The sequence below is a fragment of the Meles meles genome, chromosome 7 (genome assembly GCF_922984935.1).
Source record: "Meles meles chromosome 7, mMelMel3.1 paternal haplotype, whole genome shotgun sequence".
Classification (NCBI taxonomy): domain Eukaryota; kingdom Metazoa; phylum Chordata; class Mammalia; order Carnivora; family Mustelidae; genus Meles; species Meles meles.
The window spans coordinates 11,935,239-11,952,969 of NC_060072.1; the positions used below are offsets into that span (position 1 = coordinate 11,935,239).

General features: G+C 47.3%; 1 protein-coding gene across 2 annotated transcripts; it reads right to left on the reverse strand.

Annotated features, from left to right (window-relative positions):
* On the reverse strand, window positions 1-16,296 carry APOL5 (apolipoprotein L5). Of its 2 annotated transcripts, none has more exons than XM_046010756.1 (6): window positions 16,108-16,296; window positions 12,050-12,160; window positions 7,339-7,462; window positions 3,748-4,641; window positions 2,056-2,183; window positions 1-338 (listed from the first exon to the last, which is right to left on the reverse strand). In XM_046010756.1, exons 1-6 carry the CDS (start codon window positions 16,196-16,198, stop codon window positions 187-189), a joined length of 1,500 nt encoding a protein of 499 aa, XP_045866712.1. In that variant the 5' UTR covers window positions 16,199-16,296; the 3' UTR covers window positions 1-186. The 2 variants fall into 2 exon arrangements, with proteins under 2 accessions (XP_045866712.1, XP_045866713.1); XM_046010757.1 differs by lacking the exon at window positions 16,108-16,296 and adding an exon at window positions 12,385-12,499.
* Window positions 16,297-17,731: the final 1,435 nt, after the last annotated feature.

The window sequence follows — 17,731 nt, forward strand, 5'->3', positions numbered from 1 at the left end:
TCAAGGAAAGGGTTTATTCAAGAGGCGGCCAAACAAACCTCAGATCTTCTCCCTGAAGGGTTGGGGGTTGATTATGTTTAAGGACAAGGGGTCAGCATGCAAGTGGAATGAAATATGCTAATTGGATAGAGGGAAAGGCAGGTGCCTTTCTTTCTGAGCAAGCACATCCCTTCATGGGACAAGCGTTCAAAAATATAAGTGTGATGAATGGGGGGACATCTCACGGTGTGTCCTCACAGAGATTACTTTCATTCGCTCCTGGTCCCTTCTGCACAGTTGCAAGAATTCTTCCTGGTTTGCTCCTGTCTTAGCCAGTCTTACTGGTGATTGGTCAACTTCTGCAAAACAAGTTCATAAATCAGTCAGGTTGGCCTAGAGATTTCTTAGGGTAGAACAGTCCAGCATCTGCTACCTTACCGTGGTGATTACACACACACACACACACACACACACACACACACACACCACACACACATCACACACACACACACACCACACACACACATATTGGAATTGGGTCCAAGAACCCAAAAGACTTAGACTTCCTGGGTTTTCAGCCACTGCTCACATCGTGAGAACAGTCTTCCCAGAAAACACCCTCCTTCTCCTCCTCCCAGGATGGCTTTGTTCAGTGGGGAGAGGAGGCTGTGTCCATTCAAGTGACTGAAGGGACTAACCTAAGACCAGCAGATAATGGGTCGTTCTTCTTTAAAAAAAAAAAATCTGTTATTTTGATGTCAATACTATTTATCTGCTTTCTATTTCATAAAACAAGTAGTCCACATCATAGAAAACTTGATAACTACAGACAGATGGAAAGAAGGAACACATAAGCACGTCCCCCCAAGACAGAGGTGGCTGTTGTGGGACCTTGCTGAGTCTCTCCTGCTTAGATCCGAGAAGAGAAAGTGTGTACACAATTCTCATCCTGCTTTTCTATCTAATTGGGTAGAAGAGACATTTTCCACACTAATCCAATGATGGGCTCTCGTGAACACCATCTGGATAGGTCCATCATGTTCTCTCAAATGGATGACTGTTGTCTTGGACCAGTGTGCTAGCTCTGGGCCATGTTAATGGTGTCTAGTTTTTCACAACTATCAATTCTACTGTATGAAGGGATTAACTTTCAGTAACAGCCTTTTGTAAATCTTGGACTCCTCCTTGCAGGGCACTGGGGATGGAAGTTGAATCTGGGTGTGAGCAACAGACCACGGGCCAGACTTCCTGAGTCCTGCCTAATGAGAGAAAGGGTGGGAGCAGGGTGGGAAGGCGGTGGAGGAGTTACAGAGCAGATTTTTATTTTATTTTATTATTTTATTTTTGGACTTCATTTTCAGTCCTCTCTACACCCAAAGTGGGGCTCGAACTCACAACCCTGAGATCAAGAGTTGCATGCTACATGGACAGAGCCAGCCAGGCATCCCAGGCACAGTTAATTTTAAAATAAAGGGGTTTTTTAAAGTTTTAATTCCAGGGGCGCCTGGGCGGCTCAGTCGGTTAGGCATCCTGACTCTTAGTTTCAGCTCAGGTCATGAGCTCAGCGCCGTGAGATCCAGACCGTGTCAGGCTCCGTGCTCACTGTAGGGTCTGCTCGAGATTCTTCCGCTCTCCCTTCCCCTCTGCCCCTTCCCCTGCTTGCGTCCATGCACACGCATGCTCTCTTTCTCTCTCTCAAATCTTTTTTTTTAAAGTCTTAATTCTAAATGTACTGGGTAGTTACATACAGTTTGGAAAAGAGGTATTCTAAATACATGCACACTCGGCTTAAATTAGCATGAATATTTAGGTCTCCTTGGCCTCGAACCCCATGTGTACGCCCAGAAAATCCTGTCTCTTCACAAATTTCCCTTCCAACGCCGGCATTTCTGGAGTCCCCCGGGATTATCACGGGCCACTGCAGGTCTTCCTTCTGCCATCATTAGATCATTGCAGACAAATGTCCCGACCCTGAGTTTCTTAGTCGAAGACCGTATTTTGCCTCTGCTGGACCAAGATTCCCTGGAGGCAGCCAGACCGGGTCGGGCAGAAAGGGAAAACGAGTATTTTACTCACCTCTGTGCTCTAACTGGAATCTTCTAGAAGGTTTCCTTGGGCATCTAGACATGCTGGGGCTGGCAGAGGTACTGCTCTCGCTTCCCACCCTCGGACTTTGTGTGTCTCGTGCAGCCAGGTCTGCTATGCTGTCGGACACAGAGGTGCTCAATGAGTATCTGTGCATCCACCAAGTTCATGAACGGTCCCTCTGCCCACAAATGCACACGGCCAGTGTGCACGCAGGGCTCGGCCAGGTGCCTGGCAGAGACAAAGCCCAGCAAGGCCCTGGCTTCTCTCTCCCCCCTCCCCCCGAGGAGTAAGTGCACCTGTCAGGGGCTCCCCCAGCACCCTGCTATCCTTGTGCCCTACCATTGACCTCTTCCTCATTAGCTTGGCTTATCTGGGGTCTGTCCCCTTCCTGGGTCCCCAGGGCCATTAGAGCAGAGACTGTGTCTTTTCTCAAGATGTCCTGGCCTAACCTTGTACTCCAGGATGGGCATAGGTGGAGGGAGGCGGGCAAGACCCTTTAGGATATGAATCCTTGCGTTTCATAGTTTACCCCCAAATCTGCCCCAGCTTATTAAGAAGCGAGAAAAAGGACCGGAAGAGTAAAAAGTCTATTGGTGCAGTGGAGTAAGCAGACCTCACACACCTCCAAGCCGTGGTTCCCAACCTCGGCTGTACAGTGGAATTACTGGGAGAGCCTTTAGAACTCCCAGGTGCAGGTCATAACCCCAGTCCAGGAAATCCCAGTCCCTGGGGATGAGGGACCCACCCCCTCATCCGTAGTCGTTGAATTTTCCCGGGTGGTTCCAACTTGCAGTCAAGTTTGGAAACACTCCCGTAGGTCCTGGGTCCCTGTTACGGGCTTCAGTTAACTAAAATCTGTGGAATGAATGAATGAATGAATGAATGAATGAATGAATTTATAACTATGAGCCTTCACACCCTCAGCAAAGGCTGGTGCCCCTCCCCGGGACCCCAGGAGGTGGCCTTGCTACCCAGTCCCATTCTATCCTCCCTATAAAATTAAAGAGGAGTTTGGAAATTCTCCTTTATTTCCCCAGGAATGGTTTTTAGTTTTTACAGCTAGATATTTAATGTCCCTAAAAAGGAAAGTCTAGCGGCGCCTGGGTGGCTCAGTCGGTGGGGCATCTGCCTCCGGCTCAGGTCATGACCCTGATCCATGATCATGACTGAGCCCCACGTCAGGCTCCCTGCTCAGCGGGGAGCCTGCTCTCGGCTCTGCCGGCCGCTGCCCTGCTTGTGCTCTCTCTCTCTCACTCTGTCAAATAAATAAAATATATTTTTTAAAAGGAGTCTAGAAATATAAACTATTTTTCAAATAAAATTCTTTTCCCAGCTCATTTGAAACGTCACCTATATCCTGGAAGGCTGCCCGCCGGATTCCGGGGACGCACGCACCCCTGCCCTCCCAGGGGGCACACCCTACGGGAAGACGGGCAGTGAGCACCTACACGAAATTTGTGATTTCTGAAGAAATTTGTGATTTCTGAAGTGTGTGGGCAGCACTTCAATCGAAAAAGATGGGATTCTGGAAAAAAGAGGAGGGACCTCTTTGGGCGGAAGGGTGCGGACGACATCCTCTGTCTCGGCAGGGAGGACAGATTCCAACCTTGGCCCTGGGGGAGCTTCAGGAAGACCAGGACCACATCTGCCCTATGCACACCCACACCCCTTCCTTCCTACCTCCTGCTCTGGTGACCGGCTCTTCCGCCAGCCCCGCCCCGGAGGGTCCGCCTGTAGCACTCGGTGAGCCGCCTTAGCTTCTGCTCCAGCTGCTCGGCAACCATCCTCAGCTCCTCGGCGGTCTCTGCCCTGGCCCCGTCCTCCAGGTGCTTCCAGCTCTCCAGGAGGCTCTTCACGTCGTGTATGAGTAGGAAGCCAGCCCCAACAGCCCCCAGCAGCCGCGCACCTCTGCTCATGGTCAGAGCGGAGGTTTCAAGGGCTGCCTGCTGCCCTCCCGCCCTCCAGAAGGGGACACGGCCTGTGCCTATGAAATTATTGACCTTAGCCATGAAGCCAGAGTTGGCTTTGGCCATCTGGTAGGCCCGAAGTCCCTTGACGTGCCGAATGGCTTTGACACACCTATCGACGCAGGCCAAAGTAGGACCGATTTGGGGAAAGTTTATTCCTTCCAGAACGTTGTACACTGCGCTGTCTTCCATCGGTATCACCTCGCTGGCTCTCTCTCGGGCTGTCGAGTTATTTTTGCTTTCTAAGACACTTGTCAACATGCTGGTGGCAGCCGCTGCCACCCCCAGGCCCAGCCCAGCCGTTGAGAGCATCAGACTGGCCCCTCCTGTCACGGGGGACAGGGCCAAACCCAGGAGGCTCAAGACTCCAGAGATAGTGCCCGAGGAGCTGGCCACCAGGTTGGTCTTGGTGAGCATCTTATGGGTGGCGTCCACTTGGTCTGCGATGGCGTGAAGCTCCTTGATGCTCTTTTCCAGCTTCTGCTTCTGCAGGGGAAAGCATAAGAGAAACAGCTTCTCCTCCTGCGAGAGGTCTCCCGGCAGGGACACTTCCCTCCATCGGATCATCTCTTCCATCAGGATGTGGTACAGCATGTTTGCCTCATCCCTGTGGACAGCCCAAGTCACAGAATTATTTCTCCAGCTCTGGGATGGGCTCCCCAATAAAGCTAAAACTTTTAGGTCATCCGAGTTCTCTCACGCATTCAGGGAGCAGTGTCCTGGGCATGAGGCATCGAGACACAGGGTTCCTCTCTAGAGGATCACCTGGGGCGGGGGGTGACCCGCATGTTTACAGTGGAACAAAGTCGAAGCCATTGCTCTGTGCGTCCAGACTGGCTTGCTGGTCCACGCACCCACAAACAACTCTCGTCTGGCTGTCCAGGGGACTAATGACCACTGTGATGAGTACATCAAACGCTGAGAGCACCAATGACTTTTGTTATCTTCTCTTAATGACTATAGATATGCACACGTGTGTAATTTATACATCTAGAACAGCTCGTGAGCAAGGCTATCCAGGGAAATGAGAGTCCTGACAACCTTTAGAGGAGAGGGCTTGGTTTTCTGTTTTTTTCCGTCAAAAAGGGATCTACCTGGAAGACGTGGTTGCTTCTGGGGAAGAGAGCTGGGGAGTAGGGAACGGCTTGGGGGAGACTTTACTTTTGACTGCCCTTCTCCTTTGAAGTTTTTTTTATCACGTACATGTACTAGAACTAACTCCGAAAATTAACAAAATGACACTTGCAAGGAAAAAGGAGGGAGGACGTCCAAGGAGACCCCAAATATGACCTCCTTTATAGAGAAGGGCTCATCGTTCACCATTTGGTTTGATGGTGTTGTGTTATTTTGGCAAATCAGAAGTAGATTTCTAACAAGAGGGCAGTCATGCTTAGACACAGAAGGTTCTGCTCGGTTCGCTTGTGAGCAGGCAAGTTGGAGAAACACGTCATCTTAAGAAGAAGTAATGAGGAAGGAAAAAAATTCTTCCATTAAATTAAAATGAAATATAAAAAGTTCTCTCCATTAAATTAAAATTTCCCCCATATTTTGGAGAAAAGATCACCATTACTCCATTTTCCTGTGGAATTGATTTGGTCTAGTTCCTGGAACGTAAGTTTCCGCAGGCTCTGTGTTTGGGAATCACCGTTCTGAGCAAATTTGTCTTACAGGATCGGGGGCTTCCCAGGCGGACACCATTGGATTGCACAGGATACCGGAAACAGCTGCCTACAGCACGTCTCAGAATCTGACTTCTCTGACCCTTAGGCTTGTTCTCGTCCTCGTCCTACGTGAGCACCCACAACAGACCAGGCATGGGTTTAATACTGGAGAGGAGGTCTTTGGAAAAGAAGGCAGGGCTCCTGGGAAAACCACACTGAGACCAAGCAGTCCTGAGTCCTCCAAAAAGGGATTGTTGACCATCACTTTAGAGCCCCGGGCAAGGCCATCAGCAGCCTAAGGTAGACCAGTCAACAGACCCCTGCCCAGGAAAGCAGCAGGAGCCTCCCAAAACCCCAGCACCATGTCACTCTAACAAAGACTTACTCAGAGTAAGCCTTTGGGACGTTTCTGTACATGTAGGAGTTGAGCCGCCCTCCAACCAGTCTTAGAACTGCACAGTGCTAGAGGAGGAAGGCTTCCCCAGATGGTCTGGACATAGATGGCAGAGAGGCGTCCACGCCCCTGCCACAGCGGTTGGGGTGTCCAGACCACTGTCACAGGAGTATTTTGATACACCTGTAGGCTCTGAGAAGGACTGCTACATTGGCCCTGAGGCTCTCTGCCAGCCTGGTGCAGAAGGAAAGTGGCCATCTGCCACATTCGCTCCATCATTGTGTCCAAGCCCCTGCCTCTGAGGACAATGCTGGTCCCAAGGGTGAAGTGACTCTCCCTAGATGACAAGCCAGTCTGTGATGGGATTTGGCTGAGAACCTGGGACTCCAGCTTCCCAGAAGTGTCTAGTTGGCCTCACCTGCTGGTCGAGGCTACTGTTCCCTTGAGAAAAGGGAAACCGTCTCTCTGCCTTCACCAAAGGAGGGGGGACAAGCCCGTGCACAGGCACTGTGGACGTGACCTAATTAACTTGAGTCCAAGTCCATCAGCCAGCAACATGTGTAAAGGGCTTTGTTCTGAGCTGCCCCAGGATCAGTGGGCCCCGTGAGTCTGAAGACTGGAAGAGGGACGGATGGGGGAGGGAGGTAGGGAGGCTAGGCCCACAACAGAGGTACATGGAATGGACTTTTCCCATCGTAAAAGGGCAGGCAGCCCTGGTTTGCATGTCTCAGGAAGATTTTAATAATTTAAGAGTTTAGGGTCGGCCCTGGAGCTCATTTTACAGAACGTATGGACCCTTGGGCAAGAGTAAAGACAGTCTCTCTAAGGCTGGGGCCAGGCTCTGCTGGAGAGCCTAAAGGGCCGGGCAAAGGCTGTGAAAGAGGAGGCCCAGGAGTTTGGGTCCCAAGGCCTAGATGTTCTGGTGACATGAGCAAAGATGGGGAAAAGGAAGCAAATTCTGCTTCTAGGAATTCATCGGCCAATAGGCGGAGGGTCTTATGTTTCCTACCATGAAACTGGCCACAGCTTAGTGACAGAATCTGGATATTAACAATCAGATTTCCTTCCCCAGCTCAAATATCCTGGGAGTCAGGTCGGTGCCAGATGCTGTTCTAGAGGCTGGGATTAGGTCTCTGAGCCCATCCGTCCAAACCCCCGCCTTTGTAGAACACACATTGTGGTGATTACCACGCACCCCCCCCCGCTCCCCGCCGCCCGCCACACACACACATCACTGTTCTAGGATTACCTGTCCAAACCACTTCTCGCCACCATTGCCTCCCAAGCCTCGGGATGAAAGAGGATGTAGCACACTTCTTCTTTAGTCATCTTTTCCAGAAAACCTTCAATGATGCTCTGGCAAAACGGACTACCTAGTCATAACATTGTAGACAAGAAAAGCAAGGTTAGAATATCAAAAATCTTAACGTCTTGAAAATTTCACATCATCTTGGTCTAATGATTTTAACCAACCATTAAACTCTGATAAGACTCAGTGCTACCCAGGACCTCGTGAAACTGGTGATCTCTTAGGTGTCTGACTTGCTTTGTTACTCTACAGAAATGTTACTCTACAGAAATGTTACTCTACAGAAATGTTACTCTATAGAAATGTTACTTGTTTTCAACACTCCTCTGTGCTTCACTGAATGCTTGCTAATTATAATCATCATTGAATGAATGCCTCAAGAATACATAATCTTGGGTGGTTTTCCCATTTTTTCAATACTTATTTTTCTCATTTTGGTTCCATGCCTTGTTGGTTAGCTTGAGTTCTTTTTTTTTTAATATTTTATTTATTTGATAGAGAGAGATATCACAAGTAGGCAGAGAGGCAGGCAGAGAGAGAGGGAAGAAGCAGGCTCCCTGCTGAGCAGAGAGCCCAATGCGGGGCTCGATCCCAGGACCCTGAGATCATGACCTGAGCCGAAGGCAGAGGCTTTAACCTACTGAGCCACCCAGGCGCCCCGGTTAGCTTGAGTTCTTAAATTATTTAATTTTATGAAATGGCTGTAGCATTTTGCTATTGGCAGCTGGTTTGCCAAAACCGCTCTTCAGCATGCTAAGGTTTGTGTTTTATTCCTATATTAAAATATTTTTATTAGGATTATTTTCAGACTCTAAGGACATGATCGTAATTTTCCTTTTTTAAAATTTATCCCATGAATATAATGGATTGTCTGCATAAATTTCCATATATCGAATTGTTCCTGTATTTCATGAAAACCTCAATGTGGTCATTGCAGATTTCCGTATCAATCTGCTATAGATTTACATTCCCTACTGTACTTAATATGTTCATCTTAGGGTCTCAAATATTGAGGTATAGTTTTCTTTCTGTGTAATCAGAGCTTATTATTAGTGTTATATTCATTCACTGCTCAATACATACTGTGTTTTCTGTTTCTGGGGCAATTTATATGACATGATAATTGCTTGTTTTCTGGAAGCTTAACAGCATTTTCAAGCTTTCTGATGTTTGCCACAGCTTCATGGGATGCTTTCGATTTTTAAAGGTTTTTAATGTGATTCATAAATGTTTCTCCTCCCTGGCCCTAGCCCTCACCCATACCTCTTCCTGTTTTGAAGATTTAAGGGGCAATAACAAAATCCGTGATATTTCAACTTTGCTTCTCATTTTCTGTAAACAGGTATTTCTCACATTCTTTGAAAAGATGTTTCACAGAAGAAGAAATACAATGGCCAATAAATACATTGGCAGCCCCCCAAAATTCATATTTAGGCCACAACAAAATATCATCTCATCGACCACTTCGGGAAAGGTTAAAAGAATGAAAGCATCTTTGGGGCACCTGGGTGGCGCAGTTGGTTAAGCATCCGACTCTTGGATTTGGCTCAGGTTGTGATCTTAGGGTTGTGAGATCGAGCTCTGTGTAGGGCTCCATGGCCAGCACACCGTCTGCTTGAGTTTTGCACTCTCTCTCTCAAATAAATAAATTAATCTTAAAAAAAGAGAAAAGAATAAAAGTATCCCATGCTGCCAAGAAAGAGAGAGGGGACTGTCTTCTGAGACACTTGGTTGGAGCAGAAAGTGATAACACTTTCAGAATGATGATTTGGAGTATCTCAAAACATAAATGTGTGTAGGCTGAAGTTCCCATTCCTCCTCTGGAAAGTCGTCCCCCACAAACAAAATGGCTTATACACAGAGAAGCATGTATAAGACCCTCACCAGTTCCTTGCAGTGGTCAAGAGAAATGAAAACACCCGCAAATATCCATGTAGGGAGACCATCTACTTTTAAACACACCAACATAAAAGAAGGACTTACAGATGCGAGAAAGAATGAACCCAATCTATATGAACCGACCTGGAAAGAGATCCAGGATTTGTTAAGTTAGGGGGAAAAAGAGTGAATAACATGATCTCCATTTTAAAAAAGATTATATATGTGGTCTAAGACTAGGGGAAAATTCCGGGCCGAGGTACACTCAGTGGTGAGCAGGCTTAGCCTGGGGGAGAGAGGCTGCGGTTGGGGGAGGGAAGACCCACCCCTCTACTTTTGGCTCATCCGTCTTACTGGACTTTGTTACAGAAACCACATTCTTCTTTCACAATAAAAACCAGTAAAATAGGGCGCCTGGGTGGTTCAGTCGGTTAAGTGTCTGCCTTCAGCACAGGTCACGATCCCAGGGTCTTGGGATCAAATGCTGCATCAGGCTCCCTGATCAGTCGGCTTCTCCCTCTCTCTCTGCCCCTCCCCCCCACTTGTGCTTGCGGACACGTGCTCTCTCTCTATTAAATACATAAATAAAATCTTTTTTTTTAAATATTTTATTTATTTATTTGACAGAGAGAGATCACAAGTAGGCAGAGAGGCAGGCAGAGAGAGAGAGAGAGAGAGGGAAGCAGGCTCCCTGCCGAGCAGACAGCCCGATGCCGGGCTCGATCCCAGGACCCTGAGATCATGACCTGAGCCGAAGGCAGCGGCTTAACCCACTGAGCCACCCAGGCGCCCCCATAAATAAAATCTTTAAAAAAAACCCAGTAAAATAAAAACACCTTCGTAACAAGGCATCCTTATTCCTCACCCCCTGGTCATGACCAACCCTCCAGCTTGTGTAGTAAGGCGTTTAGTGCAGGGAACACTGTTGAGCACGTAGTGAGACAAGCAAAATTTGGATGAATTAATGTCATTAAATATTAATATTTGTCATTTAAAAAAAATCTACATGTGACAAGGTTTCCTAACCTGTTATTTTGACATTTTGGGTCATTTTTATTACAGAGTATCTCCTATATGCAGAAAATGATTCCAATCTGATTTGTACCCAGTTTAATACTCTTTACTAATTAATGCTATAGATATGAATTGTTCTTATTTATTGCCATAATTGTTCCACCTTGATCTGAATCACATTGTTTTAAGTGTTCTGCTCTTTCCTTCTTTGCTTTCTTTCCAGCCCACACAGACACACTGAAGAGGTCTCAGCTGACGTGGTAAGTGCTTTTGAGTGGCTGCCCATGAAAGCTCCTTGAAGGTAGACATGCCTTTGCTCTCCTGTCTACACTGTAACTGGTGAACAACCCATAATGGGGGCACAGTTAGAAGAAGGGCTCATCATTCACGAAACTGAATTTTTTTCTATTTAAAATTGTGATTGAGGGGCACCTAAGTTGCTCAGTCGGTTAAGCATCTGCCTTTGGCTCTGGCCATGATCCCAGGGTCCTGGGATTGAGCCCCACGTTGGGCTCCCTGCTCAGTGGGGAGCCTGCTTTTCCCTCTCGCTCTCTCCCTCCCCTGCTTGTGTTTTTTCTCTCTCTCTCAAATAAAAAATAAAATCCTTTTTAAAAATTAAAATAAAATAAAACTGTGGTTGACTGTCTTCCCAGTCCTGGCCTAGAACAGACCTTGGGGAGATGGCGCTACCTCATTTTGTGGGGAAAAGTAAGAGTGAGTGAACGGGACCAAGGCCTGGCAGTGCTGGGTCTCCTTGAGATGGGCCCGTATCCCTTCAGTTTTAGGAAGCTCCTCGAAGACTTTGTGATTTATGCGGAGGATTAGAGGCAAGTTTCATGAATATTCATATCCCATATTCCATATCATTTCTGTAGTTTAAAATGTACTTTCTGGCAGGAGCGCTCAGAACGTCACACTACCTGGGAGGAAGCAGCCACCCTTCTCCCAAAAAGGACTTCACACTCCTCTGATTGGCTTAGATTCCCTAGCACTGAGGGGCCTTGGCTGTAGCCACCCTCCGTTCAAGGACCACACACACACGCACGAGCCCTCTCTTTCTCGGCTTCCTGTCTCTGACCCCAAGAAGTGATGAACTGGCCTGTCCATCTTGCTCCCTCATCTCTCCTCGGTTGGGCACTCCAAGTTCATCAGCCAGAGACCAGAGTGCTCCTGAGATCTGGGTTTGAGTTTACAGGGAGAGAGAGGTTCTCTTGGAGTAAACCACATAATGAAATCCACTTTGCCAGGGAACAGTCTGGCAAATTCTTGGGCTCTGGAGATTCAAGCCCAAGCCAGGAGATGCCATAACCCCTTGTGCTAATATCTTCTCCAAGGACCACTGAGTGAGGGGTGTGGCTGGACAGAGGCCAAGTGCAGGTACGTCTGGGTTCCTGAACGCACAAGTGAAAGCTGACCCCCAAACTCACTGCACAAGCCTACCAGTTGAGGGGTGCAGGGATCAGTGGGGCGCATGCAGAGGCTGTATCTCAATCTGAATATATATTCTGATTTGGGGTTCATAAAATATGGTACCTGGAGCTTAGGGGTCCTGGATGCAGTGTCTGAAATTGTAAAGTGGTTGTGAGCTGGATCTTGTGGGAAATGAGAATGAGAATGAGGCCTTAGACCCTCGCCTTCACTTTAGGACCTAGGACCACCCATACTCAGGGCCCCAGGCTACTTGCCAGTCTCCAGCATCTCCCCTTGTTGATGGAGACTGCACTGTGGTCAGAAGAATCTGAGGGAAGGGGAGTGTTACCTGGGAAGATTCCAGGTGATGCTGTAGGCAATGTGCTCTGACCGCTCCCAGGTGCTCCTCTCACCACAGGTGAGAATGGGTCCTGAGCCAGAAGGGAGGCAGCTTCACCTCCTAAAGAAGAAAACAGACCCCACAGTCATCCAGAGAGGCGGTGGCTTTACACAGAGCTGACACCTAGGGAGTCAGACCTAAGAATTTGTAAACATATGGAATCCATGGAAGACGGTGAGCCTAGAAGGAGAAGAGAGAACCAAGAATGGAACCCCGAGAACTTCCAACATGAAAGAGGGAATAGGGAAATAAAAGGGACCTCCTAAAGACTCAGAGGAACTTGCCCAAGAAGTGGAAGTAAAGGGAGGGACCCAGAAGTCTCTTTCTTTCCTCCATTTTCCTGTGATGATGCTGGACTTCTGGATAAATGGGTGCTGGATGAATGGATCCTGTTGTCAGCGTCTCCTGGCTGTTATTTGAAAGTAACAAGGAAAGGATACAAGCATCATCCATTAGAAACTGTGAAAAGCAGGTACCATTTTTCCTGTTCTTCTAAAGGATGTCAGAAGTCAGAGAAATGAGTAGGACTTTGGCAGGAAAAGGAGAGACAACGCCAATAATTGCCAAAAAGAAAAAAAAAAAAAAGGAAGGAAGGAAGGAAAAGAAAAACAAAAAGGCCCCTTTCAAGGTGAAGGGCATTCCCAAAGTGCAGAAGTAAAATCTGTCTCTAAAATAGAATAATCTGTACAGATTGGCACCAAATTTGGATTGGTTCCAAGAACCAATGAACTAAATGAAGAAACACAGTGAGACAGGCCCTATCTGTAGGAAGCAGTTTGTCCTTCAAATGCAGAGGAGAATCTGCACTGTGAACAATTTGAAAACTGCCTGATTCCACAGCCTGGGGGAAACAGAAACAGAAACTCACATAGAACGCCCACAGAAGAAAGAAGAGTTCTGCTGGCATAGAACACAGTCCTGGCTTCTTCCTTATTTGAGTCTCCCATAAATAGCTGTTCCATGAAAACAAGCAACCAAAACAAAGTCTACATAAAAAAATATTAACTCGACATCAAAAAAACAATCAACCCAACTGAAGAACGGGCAGAGGACTTGAGTAGATGCCTCTCCAAAGAAGACACACAAGTGGCCAATAAGCCCATGAAAAGATGTTTAACATCACTCATTGTCAGGGAAATGCAAATCAAAATCATAATGAGATACCATCTCATACCTGTTAAGAAAGGGATTATTAAACAGAAAACAACAAGTGTTGGCAGGATTGTGAAGAAATCAGAACACTTGCACATTGCTCATGGGAATATAAAATGGCGCAACCAGCGGCAGGACAGATACCCAAAAAATGAAAAATAGAATTACAATATGAACTACTGGCAATTCCATTCCTGAGTATATACACAAGAGAACTGGACGCTGGGACTCCAGCCAATCGCTGTCTTCCTGTGTTCATAGCAGCATCAGTCACAATAGCCGAAATGGTAGAGACAACCTAGATGTCCACTGATGGATGAATGAATAAATAGAACATGTGGTATATGGAATAGATGCATAGAACACATACAAGGAAATATTATTCAGCCTTCAGAAGGAGGGAAGTTCTGACACATGCTACAACATGGTAGAACCTTGAAGACATTAGGCTCAGTGAAATAAGCCAGACCCAAGAGACAAACATTGCATGATTTCATTGTATGTGGTTGCAAGAGGAGTCAAGTTCATAAAGATGGGAGGTAGAAGAGTGGTCGTGGGGAGCGGTGGGGCTGGGCGAACCCCTGGGGAGTCAGTGCGTAAGGGGCACAGTTGCCATTTGGGAAGATGAGAAAGTTCTGGAGATGGCAGCCAAACAATGTGAATGTACTTGATACTGCTGAATACACATCTAAAAAGGGATGAAAATGGTCAGTTTTATGTGATGCATATTTTATGACAATAAAAAAACATATATGTTCAATATCAAACTGGAAACAGTAAAAACAAAAACAGTTGCAAGTAGAAGCAGAAACAAATAACAGAAATAAATGGCATATAAAGAACTCTCCAGAAAGCTTTTGCCCAAAAGCTGATGAAAATTGTGAACAATTTAAAAGGAAAAAAAAGGGGGCGCCTGGGTGGCTCAGTTGGTCGAGTGTCTGCCTCTTGCTTTCAGCTGAGGTCATGACCTCAGGATCGTGGGATTCAGCCCCACATCAGGCTCTGTGCTTAATTGGGTGTGTGCTTGGAATTCTTTCTCCCTCTCCCTCTATCCCTCCCCTCACTCATGCGTGTCCGCTCTCTCTCTCAAATAAATAAATTAACTCTTTTTAAAAAGGGAAGAAAACGTGAACAATTACTTTGCAATTACTTTTTTTAAAGCAAGTGCTGCAGTTCCCTGTACAAGAGCAAAACAGGGATTTCAGGGCTCAGCAAGACACCAGGAGGAAATGAAGAGGAAACTGGTCAGGCTTAAGAAGGAAGAGATGAGAAAAATAAAGCCATCACAAAAATAAATGCTATCAGAATTCTCACAAAAGGGAAAAGATGTTGTTTAAAAAAAAAAAAGTGATCGATTGGGGTGCCTGGTGGCTCAGTCAGTTCAGCGTCTGCCTTTGGCTAAGGTCATGATCCCAGGGTCCTGGGATCGAGCCTCACGCTGGGCTCCCTGCTTGGTGGGGAGCCTGCTTCTCTCTCTCCCTCTGCCCCTCCCCCTGCTCTTGCTCGCTCTCTCTCTCTCTCTCGAAATAAATAAAATCCTTTAAAAAAAAAGTAACTGACAATGAAGACAATGAGCCAAGTGAAGTGAAAACAAAGGTCGGGCAAGAATGCACGGGAAAAATGCAAAACTCCAACATCTGCTAATTGGAATTCCCAAAGAAGACTGAGAAGCATGAACAGAACAAATATTTAAAGTAAAAATCTAGAGGGTGCCTGGCTGGCTCGATCAGAAGAGAGTGTGACTCTTGATCTCGGTCGGGGTCTCAAGTTCGAGCCCCATGTTGGGATTGGAGTCAACTTAAAAATAAATCTTTAAACAAATAAAATAAAGTTAAAATTCAAGAAATCTTTCTGGACATAAAAGAGCACACCATGTCCCAGGAGAATGGCCACCGAATGGTAGTACCAGGCCAGAGTCTAGCAAAGCTACCAGACTCCAGAGAGAACAGAAGGACCCTGGGGCCACCAAGCACATGGGCTTCAGACTTCCCTTAACAGTGCAGCCCAAGAGCCACGGAGCAGCACCTGCAAGCTGTTTGTGGTGATCCTGGGTCTGTGTGTGACAACTTTGTCATGCCTGTGTCCTGGGAGATTGGCATGCTATCAGTTCTTAGGAGCATGGAAAGAAACATTTCGATTCATAGTATCTTAGATTTACCTTTTAGGATTTACCCAGAAACTGATAAGCCTTCTATCTTTTTACCTCTTATTCAAAACCTACAAACAGAACAATAAAAACAAAACAAAGCCTACATACACATACTTTTTACGTGTTCATTGTAAGAAAAGCAGGTGCTTTAGATAAATGTCAGAAAGAGGACACAATCCCTTTTTTCTTCTTTTTTAAAAAGTTTTTCTTTTTTTAATTTCTTTTCAGTGTACCAGAATTCATTGTTTATGCACCACACCCAGTGTCCCATGCAATACGTGCCCTCCCTAATACCCACCACCATGTTCACTCAACTTCCCACCCCCGACCCCTTCAAAACCCTCAGATTGTTTTTCAGAGTCTCTCCTGGTTCATCTCCCCCTCCAATTTCCCTCAATTCCCTTCTCCTCTCCATCTCCCCATGTCCTCCGTGTTATTTCTTATGTTCCACAAGTAAGTGAGACCATATGATAATTGACTCTCTCTGCTTGACTTACCCAAGTTTTGCATCAACATGGATGGGACTGGAAGAGATTATGCTGAGTGAAATAAGACACAATCCCTTTTGATGCCATCGCCCGTGATGATGAGGAGGCAAACTAGTATCTTAACTAGCAGAGTGTTTCACAACTTCTCCATGCATTTTCTCCCACATTGCTTCAAACCTCATTTGTAAGGTAAGCGTGTTTATGTTTCTCATACTTACTCAGGCTTCTCCTCGTGTGTGCCCAGGGGATGAGTTCAGGTTCACCAGCTCCACGGTCAGCCCACTCAGAGCTCCTACCCCGGGTCCCCATAACTGCCAGGTCCTTCTCTCTAACTTTGGAATTTTAAGAAGATGAGATGAGGCGGCTCTGAGCCGGGTTTCCACGGCTCCGGGGAGCAGCTGACCCCAGTCCGCTCTACCACTCACAAGCTAACAGTGAGCTCGGTAAATAAGTAGCCACTTATCACCAGGCTGCAGGAAGTGCATAACTATTTTGGCCCGCTCCTCCGGAAAAAGCCCCAGGGAGATGGGCCAGCCTCCAGCATTGTCCTCTGCTTGGTGGGGGATTTCCACGGGGTGTCCACTCTCCTCTGGACTGCAGGTGTGTCCCTGGGGCTGCTCTTAAGTGATGGGGGGGTTGTAGGTCCATTGGTCCGGAGATGTAAGTCATCAGGCTGGTCCCCAACCCGAGCTCTCCCTGTTGCTCTCTCGCTTAGAAGAGTGAGGTTATTTATTTTTGTGGATGGGGCAGAAGAAGTCGAGGGAAAAGGAGATGCAAGGGAAGGGGCAGGGAGGTGCAGAGCGTGTGCAGAGGAGTGGAAACGGGGTGCTCTCCCTGCTCCCGCACCCCGTGTTCCTCCCTCCTGCACTCGGTGTCTCCAGAGCCCGTTACAACGACAGTGCAGAAGGCATCCTTTCGGATCAGGATACCTTTTCCTTCTTGGAGCCCATCAAAGGAGACCAGCAAGAACCCTCGGCTCATTCTCTGACCACATTTCCTTGTCTTCCGTCCCCAGAACCTCTTCCCCCAGCCCTGATTCTGCGGATTGCACAGAGTCAGGAGCAGACCCTGAGGTAGATTGCCTGGGTTCAAATGCAAGGCTTTCCTATGTACTTGCTGTGTGGCCTTGGGTAAGTGAATTAACCTCTCTGTACCTGTGTGCTCATCTTGAAAATGGGAGGACATATGGGTGATTTGTCAAAGGGAGAAATAACTCTGGAAAGCCTGAGATCATATTACAGATTACTGGCATTCCTTTGGCTCTGGTGGTCTTACCATTGCCCATTTCAGCTTTTCTCCCCCTGCCCCGCCCTGCCCCTCCCCTGCCCCGAGAGCTTCCATGGAAGGAATGTGCACTGTGCGGGGTGTCCTCCTTCGTCATCTCTGCCAGCTCTCCATCACTACTCTGGGACCCGCCAGTTTTCTCCTCAGACAGGCTCTGCACCACGGTACGCGGCAAAGGAAAGAGCAGCTTTACTCTTTCTACTGAAGTCTCCAGGCTCCAGGCTGTCTCTAAGCTCTTGTTACATAAATGGGCCAGAGATGCCTCTGTCTGTTGGCCCCGGCTTGTTTATTTCTCCACGGCGGGCTGAGACCCGTTAGCTCCAAAGCCCACTGGCACTGAACTTGAATTTTTACACATCCAGTGATTTTTGAAATAGCCCAGACAGGCCGATTCTTCACCATTTAGGGCCCGCCTGATTTGTATGCCTGTGAAGCCTCGCCAGACAGCTGTGATCTATTGACAACATGGGATCTTGCTGTTAGGAGACCCCAAGCAGCTGCTGGAAATCTCTGACTCGGACGCCACCCCCCAACTCCCTGCCCCGCCGAGCTGCTGCC